This window comes from Physeter macrocephalus, chromosome 2 (assembly GCF_002837175.3).
Source record: "Physeter macrocephalus isolate SW-GA chromosome 2, ASM283717v5, whole genome shotgun sequence".
NCBI classification, from domain to species: domain Eukaryota; kingdom Metazoa; phylum Chordata; class Mammalia; order Artiodactyla; family Physeteridae; genus Physeter; species Physeter macrocephalus.
In genome coordinates, this window is record NC_041215.1 from 58628946 (window position 1) to 58640923 (window position 11978).

An 11978-nucleotide genomic window follows, 5' to 3' on the forward strand; every position below is an offset into this window, starting at 1 on the left:
AATATTACTCAGCCATATAAAGAAATGAAATTGAGTTATTTGTAGTGAGGTGGATGGACCTCGAGTATGTCATACAGAGTGAAGAGAGTCAGAAAGAGAAAAACAAATACCATACGCTAACACATATATATGGAATCTAAAAAAAAAACAAAGTGGTTATGAAGAACCTAGGGGCAGGACAGGAATAAAGATGCAGACGTAGAAAATGGACTTGAGGACACGGGGAGGGGAAGGGTAAGCTGGGACAAAGTGAGAGAGTAGCACTGACATATTTACACTACCAAATGTAAAACAGATAGCTAGTGGGAAGCAGCCACATAGCACAGGGAGATCAGCTCGACGCTTTGTGACCACCTAGAGGGGTGGGATAGGGAGGGTGGAAGGGAGACGCAAGAGGGAGGGGATATGGTGATATATGTATATGTATAGCTGATTCACGTTATTATAAAGCAGAAAGTAAAACACGATTGTAAAGCAATTATACTCCAATAAAGATGTTAAAAAATTAAATAAATAAAAAGCAAAAAAAAAGGAAATAAAAACTTAGACATTATTCTGCCATTCAGAGATAACTGCTGATGAAAACGGCTTTTTGTGTGTGTGTGTGAGAAACAGAAAGAGGGAGAATAAAATTAGGAGTCATAGTGTATATGGGTTTGCGCCTGCTTGTTTCAGTTATTATATAAGCATTTTCCTGTGTCATTATATATTCCCTACAAACATGAATTTTAATCACAGCAGGTATTCCACTGTATTTGTATATACTAATACTTTTAACCATTCTGTGATCATTGAAAATTTATTTTTAAAGTATGACAGTTACTTCCCATATTTTGGATATAAAGGGAAAATATGCTTTTGACTTCACAGACAAAAGAAATAGAAGGACAAACATTTCTAGAAACGTGAGCAAACCCATATTTTGAAGTAAGTAAATATCTGCAGCCAATCACAGGATGCAGAGATAAACACATGGTACACGTGGATGGTGGGACTTTAAACAGAATAATGTGTCCCATTCCGTCAGCCCTGGTAGGTTCAGTGGTTTACAGGGAATGAATGGGCTGGGGCTTGGAAGGGATCCTATGATGAGCTCAACTGTATATAACTACAAATCATGCGGAAAAGCCAAAAGGTTGTGTGAGCTATAGTCAAGTAGCCGGTGCTTTTGTTCAGCAGGGAATGGACAGTATTTTGAAATGCATGTTGCTGTGGATTCAGTCATAGATAGAAGTTAACCTTTACGTTGAGAGTTTTATTACTATTATTTTAAACTATTTATTTACAAAAAACTGTTAGCTAGAACCTTAACTTCATAGCTTACTTGCTCTACTACATATCTTTGAAAGAGAAAAAATCTTTGAGCCAAAGCTGAGCAATGAACTCTACAGGTGCACTTACTTCACTTGCAATGTCTCTGGAGGCCTTGGCCATCCTGATGGGAATGGCATCTATCCGCATATCATAGCCTTTCTTCTTGGCTTCTTCTAGGCCAAGTTTATAGAGTTTCTGAAATGGACATAAATCATCGTAAGTTTGATCTATAAAGTGCAGTGCAAGAAAAAATATATCATGCACCATGAATACATTGTTTACCTCACTGTAATTTATTTTGTTTTGTTTAGCGAGTAAAACTTCAGGGGTGTCTGGCATAATGTGGACCGTGGTTTTATCTTTATCCCAAGCTTCTGTATAGAGATGCTGAAAGAAACAAAAAAAGGATGTGACAAGTACAGGCCAGTGATGAATCTGGTTTTTAATGAGTAAAGAGATTCCGCTCTGCGCGTCAGTATTTGTGACACCTTTACATCTAGGTGTCTCATATCAGTAGGAAGCACAACACATACTTAATAACCACTTTAATATCACAAAAAATAATTGAACGTGATTTTTCTTTTATCAAAACAGATTTCAGTGTTTACATACATACATACAAAAACTGATACCCCACTCAAGTAAAAAAAGGACTTACGTGATTCATGGTAATAGCGTTGTTTTTTGCCAAAACCATTGGGATGGAGTCCATAAGGCTGGAAAACGTGAATTTATCTGGGTGCTGACGGTAAACGTGGTCACTCAAAATCTGGGTAGCTCTCTTGTTCTTCTCATCCTCAATAGAGCCACTAGGTAACCAGCCAATGCCTTTGAGCCACTGAAGGTCGGCCTTGTACAAATTCTGAAATTGTAAGTGATAAACCACTATACATAAGCATAATGATATGCCTTAAAGAAATAAAAATTTGAATTATAATACATTATATATTATATATATATTTCAATGCTTGGATTCTTGAGAAATTTAAACATTTTGCTATGTCTTGTGAATCCACAAAATATTCAGATTAGAAGCTTATTTTGAAAAACATTTTAAACAGAACATAGAGAACGACCCAACTCTACTAGATCAACAGTCTAGAGGTTTCCATCAAAGCAATCAGTGCTTTGCTGGTTCTTTCTTTTAGGAAATAATGATGCTCTCAGATGTCTCTGTGACTGGATAGAGAGTGGGCATTAGTCCAGGGAGGTAGAACTCAGTTGTGTAAACTCAACTCCCCTCATTTTGGGGAACTTCGATACTTAGGAAAGCAGACATGGTGTTTTGTTTGCCAAAGGAAAATCTTATACTCACATCGCTCTGGAGGTCATAGGCCTGCCGAGCATGCATGACGTCACTCTGGTCAGGCAGGCAGGTCCACTGGTGCAGGTAGTTCTTGTAGTCCACGTCACTGACCAAGGTCTGGCACTTCTTGGCCTGCACCACCCCCAGCATGTCCACTGGGCTGCTGAACTTGGTCTTCCACTTCTCAAAGTCCTTCTTGTACTCCCGGTCACTCTGCATCTTGGCCACGTGCATGGACCACATCATCTTAGGGTCATCTTTCACGTCCCGGGCTCCAATGTGATGGCCAAGCTGCCTGCGGTAACCATCTTTGTATTTGTACTGAGATGAAAATGCACAAATTAGATTTTTATTATAAGCCCGTAGAGGTCACAAGCCTGTACAAAATCATCTTGCTTATATCACTGTTGTACGCTGACTTTTGCTAATAAGCACTAACTCAAGGCAATATCCTACCCTTTCCCCTAGAAGCTTATAGAGGTAATAAAATAGATGGAATTCAAATAATTGTAGTGTATACCCCAAAGCACCTCTGGCCTGGTAACAAGGAATAGTTCCGGGGGCAGCAAATGCACACAGTGGAGAGGCCATGTGGACCAAGGGACTTGGAGAAATGGGCTAGGCACTAAAAGTACATCAGAAAAGAGATGCACTTGGCAACAAGATGTGTTTAATAAGTAGTAAAATGAGTGTCTGGTTCCTTTGAGGATGAAGTCAATGTCAAGGACTACTTGCAGTAGCAACAGAAGAGAATTCCTGTTTCATAATGGATTCAGGCATTCAGTGGTGGTGGCAAATTTTGGCATCATTTTGGAAACTGGTTATGCTAGGGAAGCTGACCTAGCAGCCCAGTTGCTTAGAGCATGCTCCTAATAAAGTCATGGGTTCTCATCTCTCATGGACCAACAGTGTTGTTACTATTCCAGGTCCAAAGACGTTGTCCTGGAATCTGAGCCAATTATCCAAAATACATGCTTCTAGTCTCAAAGATAACTGAGTGAGAAAGTATAAACGAGTCAGCAGAGGCAATATAGTACAGTGGGAAGGATTGAGGTTGCCTGGAGTTTCAACTCCATCACCTACTAAGAGTTTGATTTTAGACAAGTTGCTTAAGCAACCCATAAAACAGGGATAATCACAATCTTACATCCTAGGGTAATTATGAAAAATAAGTGACATAATGCATATAACATTCTTAGCACAGATTTCTCAACACTTCTTGGTTATTATTTTGTTATATATTATTATTGGCATAAATCCATTTGTAGGAAAGATCCAACATACATAAACTAAAGTGAGTCACTAATATGATCTTCCAAAAAAAGGGCAGCGTATTACCATATTCCCAAATAGGGGGTCTTGATCTTTAGAGCAATGGTCTGTTCCTCAAGAACTCCCTGAGGTACCAGGAAAGGATGATGGTTTTATTCTGGGAGTTACAAGCCACAAGGTAGGAGCGAGTGTTAAGGGTGCAAGTTTGGGCTAGTCTGGCACTGATCAACTGCCTTCTTTTCATGATCTTACAAGGGTGAATTGTAATGGCAAGTGTCATATGCATTTTTTGAATATTGTATATTAAAATGCTATATAAAGCTAGGCCCTGATTCTCACTGGGAAAACTTAAGTTTGTGAGTCACACTTTCTATAAGCACTGTGACAATTTTTATATAAGCATCTCCAAGCCTGCAGCTACACTCTAACAAATTCCACATGAATGGGTCTTTCTCTATTTTTGGTCGATCAGCTTTCACTGAAGACACTGTGACTTAGTGGTTATAAAACATTTTTGTAAACATCTAATTTTTCAATTCCCTCAAAACTAGGTTTTTTAAAAACCCTACACAAATACATCAGGATATATTTCCAAAGGGCCAGGAAAGTTCTTTTAGAAGATTTAGTTCAGTGGAAGTGTCACTTCAGACTGACCACATACTAGGAGTAAAACTGACAACTCACATCACTGATGATGTCCCTGGAGGCCTTGGCTGCCACGATCGGGATGGCATCACTACGCAAGTCGTAGCCTTTCTTCTTTGCTTCTTCGTTGGCGAGTTTATACAGACTCTAAATTTGGGCAAAAAAAAAAATGAGTTACATGTTGACACTCATATCCAAAAACGACAGAGGACTAAAATAATTCAACAAGTTCTACACGGGTAGATGCCTGTAATAATGTCACTTTTGAGAGTTCTAAGTTTTCTGCGGTTTTGGCTGAAGTTGAGACTTAAACATGATACCTATATGGAATATGGCACCTTTGTTTTTTTATTTTAAAATTTATGTTACATTAACCATATACAGATATTATTCATGGTTTTAAATCTTTTAGTTATAAGGATGAATCAGTTTTGGAAAGAACTGGAAAAATTAAGCTGAAACTCATGGGCCTACGGTGGCTAAATGTGGACAGGAGGGAAACTCATTTGATCCACATTTATTCGCACCGACTCTGTGCCATGACTGTGCTTGGTACTTGGGAAACAAAGATGAATATGAGGCCTCTCCCATCTTCAAGGTTTCTGGGAGAAATGATGGAAAGACTGATAACCTGCGGAACAAGCTGCCAAAAAGTCAGACCATGAAAGGTGCTTTAACCATATTATTAAGAACGAGCTCCACGGGACTTCCCTGGTGATGCAGTGGACAAGACTCCACGGTCCCAATGCAGGGGGCCTGGGTTTGATCCCTGGTCAGGGAACTAGATCCCACATGCATGGCACAACTAAGAGTTTGCTTGCCACAACTAAGGAGGCTGCATGATGCAACTAATTAGGTGGAGAGCTGCGACTAAGGGGCCCACGAGCCACTGACTGTGCTTGGTACTTGGGAAACAAAGATGAATATGAGGCCTCTCCCATCTTCAAGGTTTCTGGGAGAAATGATGGAAAGACTGATAACCTGCGGAACAAGCTGCCAAAAAGTCAGACCATGAAAGGTGCTTTAACCATATTATTAAGAACGAGCTCCACGGGACTTCCCTGGTGATGCAGTGGACAAGACTCCACGGTCCCAATGCAGGGGGCCTGGGTTTGATCCCTGGTCAGGGAACTAGATCCCACATGCATGGCACAACTAAGAGTTTGTATGCCACAGCTGGGGAGCCTGACTGCCGCAACTAAGGAGCCCACGAGCCGTGGCTGGGGAGCCCACCTGTCACAACTAAGACCCCACGCAACCAAATAAATACATAAATAAGTAAATATATTTTTTTAAAAGATTGAATGTTAAAAAAAAAAAAAGAACGAGCTCTAGGAAGGAGCAATTTATTCTGAATTGAAAATCAGGAAGTTTCCTCAGAGGGCATGACCTTGGCATTGGACCCTGAGTGATAAATATGGTTTCAATAGACTGAGACGGTGGTCAAGGGCAGAGGAACTTCCATGAATCAAAGTACAGGGGAGTGAAAGTGCAGGGGCGTCAAGCGGGGGGTGGGGGTGGGGGTGGGGCAGTGCCAGAGGAAGTGGCAGGACAGGACTGAAAAGAATCAGGAGTCGGGCTATGAAGGCCTGGTGCTAAGATAACTTTGTCCTTAATTCTATAGGACAAAGGAAACCAACAACAATCTTTGAGGAAGAGTGACATCATCAAATTTGCATTGTATCTTCCTAATCTAAATGAGAAAGAAACACAATAGAACTGAACTAAGCTGATAGAGAAAAGTCAGAGAAAGCAGACCAGGTGGGTTAGGCAATCGGTTCAGGCATTCTTCCTGGGCCTCTTCAAACCAAGGGCCACATACAACATCTCTGAGCTTTTACAGCAAAGACAGAGTTGACAGTTCCAGAAATGCTGAGTGGCTAGTTACAGGGACCCTTTGTCTCTTAAAATATCTGCTCATGTAGCACACGCTTTCCTGTAATACTATGGGACCTATAGTGCAAGTTTAGCTGAAAATTCACTTATTTTTGATTTGAGAGTGGGACTTGACAATTTTAGTTTGGGGTGACAATTAAGAGCTAGCTATATAAGCATTAAAATTATAGTTTGCACCCCTGAAAAATAAAATGACTTAAGGTGGAGGCTAATCAATTTAAATTCTCCCATTTATATTCTGCAGAAGAGTAACATGCTATTGATTTATGCTGTCAAAGAAACAATATTTTCCTTGCTGGTAGCACAAAGCTGGGAGAAATAACTAATACATCATCTGACAGAATCTTAGATTCACAAAAATCTCCACAGGCTTAAACCAATAGGCTCATTCTAAGAAAAAAATGCAGAGAGATGAATGTCAATCGTTGACCTGAGATTGAAGTTGCCAAATGTATAAATACAAGATAGAGGAAACCTAGTTTAAGCCCATGTAAGTTGTCTTAGGGTTCTGGTTGACCCCAAGTCCCACGCACACCAGCAGTGACACAGCCCCAAGGAGCCCCAAGGCACAGAGTGCAGAAATGAAGGGTAAATGTCCAGAAGAGGAAATGCAATGTCGACTGTACTCTACACTAGTCATTCCTCACTCGCAGGATTTTGTTTGGTTCTGAGAGTCGCATTCTAGCAGGGATGTCATGTGAGGAATGCCCAGGAGCTTGGGATGTTTGGATTATAAAAAGAACCTGGGGTGAAGTGGCAGCGGAGGCACATAGTGCCTATGGAGTTGGCACAGTTTGGTTCTGCATGGTCTTAGAGGATTATGTGGGTCTACAGAGAGAAACCATTGACCCAATACATGAGAAGCATCTTCTAAAGGAACTTTCCAGAACAAACAGGTTGATTTATGAGATAAGCACCTCGTCACTGACAACACTTAAGCAAAGGCAGGATAACAACTTATTGGGTGCGGACTCCTGCACTAGAGGAGACTGACCTCTCAGCCTAAACATCTGTGCTTCTGATATGGGGGCACACGGCTCTATGCTCACAGAAAGTGAACAGGAAATGGGCTTGCTGATATATTTATATATTGACAGATCCCCTCTGTTTCTGTCTCTCAATGTTATTTGATTGTATTGTGATTTTAATCCTTGACTTAAATCTTGTACATTAAAAATTTTAAATTTTGACCCTAAAGTGCAATTTAGGAAAAATAAGTCATATGTGGAAAACACACTTAGCACAGCTATGTAGCATAAAGAGGAGATAAACGTATTTTGGTCTATTGCTAATTTCTTAAATTAATAAAAGAGGAAGGTCTAATTAATCTTCTGGTTACTGCTTAAATCATTCATTCTTATAATTTGCACCTCCGAAATGATAATATGTGTTACTTGAAGACTGATGTTCAGGTAAGTGAGAAATGAAAGAGTTGGTATTCACACCGAGCAAGAAAAGACATTCTTTACAAAGTTGTCATTTAGTATTACATCACCATGGAATGGATTAACTGAAATATGAAACACCATGCAAATGTCATAGAATTAGCATCTGCTCCCACCTCACTGTAGTTGATTTGGTTCCTTCTTGCCAGCGTAATCTCTGGTGTGTCTGGTGTGATGTGGATCTGGGTCTTGTCTTTGTCCCAGGCTTCCGTGTATAAATGCTAGCAAGGAAAATATAAAATGTCATCAGGAAAAAACTTCAGTGTATTGTTAATCGAAACTTCAAGGCCACAAGAACTTTATAAAGAGAAGTAACAAAAGGTTACGTATTTTATACACATTATGTATTTTACACATATCTTCAAGTAAAGTAACCAGTTCATAGTAGAACAGATATGTATGAGTGCCTTCTGATACTCTGAATTGTATGTTAACAAAAGGAAATTTAGAATATCTTTTACGCAGAGATGATTTTCCATAAAAAGTACCATTTTATCAAAACCATGAAATAATTACTGAAGTAAATGTTAAAATATAAATGACATAGACATTAGGTAGACAGATATGGATAGATATAGATAGATAGACAGATATCTTTTGTTGCTCACTGCTCTGTTTCTTTCTTCTCCTGATCATGCTCCTTTTCCTTTGGTTTAGCGTTAGGAGTCCTACCTTGGTTCTCTGAACTCTGAAGCCTCACCTTGTTCATAGTGATGGCGTTGCTCTTGGCCAACACTTGTTCCAGAGAATCAGTCACACTGGTAAACCTGAATTTGTCTGGAGGCTGGCGATAGATTTTATCACTCAAAATTTCAGTTGCCCTTTTGCATTTTTCCACATCCAAAGAGCCAATGGGAACCCAGCCGATGCCTCTCAGCCACTGGAGATCTGACTTGTACATATTCTGTTGATACAAATAGCCAATAAATGTTTATCTCTGGTTTGGGAAAACATTTTCATCAAAAGGATATGAAATAAAGTAAGAACACTCTTGAAAACATAGTTTGGTGGACAGGCAGGGTATCAGACAATATTCCTTTTCGGTCTGGAGGGTTTGACATTTAACACTCACAGGAAAAGAAGAAATGTTATGCCCCACTTGCAGGGGCTGGTGAGTTTGGTGCCACTTATCCAAGGGGTGTTAATTCACTGATTTCCCACCTTTGCAGGTCATTACGATCCTCAGTACTCACGTCGCTCTGGAGGTCATAGGCCTGCCGAGCGTGCATGACGTCACTCTGGTCAGGCAGGCAGGTCCACTGGTGCAGGTAGTTCTTGTAGTCCACGTCACTGACCAAGGTCTGGCACTTCTTGGCCTGCACCACCCCCAGCATGTCCACTGGGCTGCTGAACTTGGTCTTCCACTTCTCAAAGTCCTTCTTGTACTCCCGATCACTCTGGATCTTGGCCACATGCATGGACCACATCATCTTGGGGTCGTCATGTACCGCTCGGGCACCAATGTGATGGCCAAGCTGCTTACGATAATCTTCTTTGTATTTGAACTAGAAGAAGAAAAATACTGATAGTCACCTAGTATAACTTTTAGTATAAAATGATTAGTAGGCTCAGATTTTCCTATTCATTAACAACATGTTTCCCCCCGAATATATAAATAATATGTGTGACTGCATCTTGTAAACCATTTAGAAAATAAAGCTTGTATATGTATACAGAAAAGAAAATAAAAATTAAGACATGATTCTGCCATTCAGTGATAACTGCTGGTGAAAACGCCTCTTTGTGGATGTGTGTGTGTGTGTGTGTGTGTGTGTGTGTGTGTGAGAGAGAGAGAGAGAGAGAATAAAATTAGGAGTCATACTACATATGGGTTTGCACCTGCTTATTTCAGTTATTATATAAGCATTTTCCTGTGTCATTATATATTCACTACAAACATGAATTTTAATGACAGCCGGTATTCCATTATATTGGTATATATTAATACTTTTCACCATTCTGTGATCATTGAACATTTATTTTTAAAGTATGACAGTTACCCCCCATATTTTGGATATAAAGAGAAAATATGTTTTTGACTTCACAGACAAAAGAAATAGAAAGACAAACATTTCTAGAAATGTGAGTAAATCCATATTTTGAAGTAAGTAAATATCTGCAGCCAACCACAGGATGCAGAGATAAATACATGGTGCACGTGGATGGTTGGACTTTAAATAGAATAATGTGTCCCATTCCTTCAGTCTTTGTAGGTTCATTGGTTTACAGGGAATGAATGGGCTGGGTTTGGACGGGATCCTATGATGAGCTCAATTGTAAATAAGTACACATAATGTGGAAAAGCCAAAAGGCTGTGTGAGCTATAGTCAAGTAGCCAGTGCCTTTGTTCAGCAGGGAATAGACAGTATTTTGAAATGCATGTTGCTATGGATTCAGTCATAGCTAGAAGTTAACCTTTATGTTGAGAGTTTTATTACCTTTTTTTTTTTTTTTTTTTTTTGCAATACGCGGGCCTCTCACTGTTGTGGCCTCTCCCATTGCGGAGCACAGGCTCCAGACGCACAGGCTCAGCGGCCATGGCTCACGGGCCTAGCCTCTCTGTGGCATGTGGGATCTTCCTGGATCGGAGCATGAACCCGCGTCACCTGCATCAGCAGGCTGACTCTCAACCACTGCGCCACCAGGGAAGCCCCATCATTATTTTAAACTATTTACTTACAAAAAACCCCCAAAACTGTTAGCTAGAACCTTAACTTCATAGCTTACTTGCTCTACTACATATCTTTGAGAGAGAAAGAAATCTTTGAGCCAAAGCTGAGCAATGAACTCTACAGGTGCACTTACTTCACTTGCAATGTCTCTGGAGGCCTTGGCCATCCTGATGGGAATGGCATCTATCCGCATATCATAGCCTTTCTTCTTGGCTTCTTCTAGGCCAAGTTTATAGAGTTTCTGAAATGGACATAAATCATCGTAAGTTTGATCTATAAAGTGCAGTGCAAGAAAAAATATATCATGCACCATGAATACATTGTTTACCTCACTGTAATTTATTTTGTTTTGTTTAGCGAGTAAAACTTCAGGGGTGTCTGGCATAATGTGGACCGTGGTTTTATCTTTATCCCAAGCTTCTGTATAGAGATGCTGAAAGAAACAAAAAAAGGATGTGACAAGTACAGGCCAGTGATGAATCTGGTTTTTAATGAGTAAAGAGATTCCGCTCTGCGCGTCAGTATTTGTGACACCTTTACATCTAGGTGTCTCATATCAGTAGGAAGCACAACACATACTTAATAACCACTTTAATATCACAAAAAATAATTGAACGTGATTTTTCTTTTATCAAAACAGATTTCAGTGTTTACATACATACATACAAAAACTGATACCCCACTCAAGTAAAAAAAGGACTTACGTGATTCATGGTAATAGCGTTGTTTTTTGCCAAAACCATTGGGATGGAGTCCATAAGGCTGGAAAACGTGAATTTATCTGGGTGCTGACGGTAAACGTGGTCACTCAAAATCTGGGTAGCTCTCTTGTTCTTCTCATCCTCAATAGAGCCACTAGGTAACCAGCCAATGCCTTTGAGCCACTGAAGGTCGGCCTTGTACAAATTCTGAAATTGTAAGTGATAAACCACTATACATAAGCATAATGATATGCCTTAAAGAAATAAAAATTTGAATTATAATACATTATATATTATATATATATTTCAATGCTTGGATTCTTGAGAAATTTAAACATTTTGCTATGTCTTGTGAATCCACAAAATATTCAGATTAGAAGCTTATTTTGAAAAACATTTTAAACAGAACATAGAGAACGACCCAACTCTACTAGATCAACAGTCTAGAGGTTTCCATCAAAGTAATCGGTGCTTTGCTGGTTCTTTCTTTTTGGAAATAATGATGCTCTCAGATGTCTGTGTGACTGGATAGAGAGTGGGCATTAGTCCATGGAGGTAGAACTCAGTTGTGTAAACTCAACTCCCCTCATTTTGGGGAACTTCGATACTTAGGAAAGCAGACATGGTGTTTTGTTTGCCAAAGGAAAATCTTATACTCACATCGCTCTGGAGGTCATAGGCCTGCCGAGCATGCATGACGTCACTCTGGTCAGGCAGGCAGGTCCAC

The 11978-nt window shown here is 39.8% G+C and overlaps 1 protein-coding gene across 1 annotated transcript in view; it reads right to left on the minus strand.

Moving 5' to 3' along the window:
- NEB (nebulin) overlaps positions 1–11978 on the minus strand; it is a 235517-nt gene that overhangs the window by 138130 nt on the left and 85409 nt on the right. The window contains exons 54-61 of the mRNA XM_028477867.2: positions 9072–9383; positions 8579–8782; positions 7995–8099; positions 4577–4684; positions 2630–2941; positions 1973–2176; positions 1597–1701; positions 1402–1509 (exon numbers count right to left, since the gene is read on the minus strand). Of these exons, the coding sequence (XP_028333668.1) occupies positions 1402–1509; positions 1597–1701; positions 1973–2176; positions 2630–2941; positions 4577–4684; positions 7995–8099; positions 8579–8782; positions 9072–9383 (1458 nt within the window). The remainder of the gene's footprint in view (positions 1–1401; positions 1510–1596; positions 1702–1972; positions 2177–2629; positions 2942–4576; positions 4685–7994; positions 8100–8578; positions 8783–9071; positions 9384–11978) is intronic.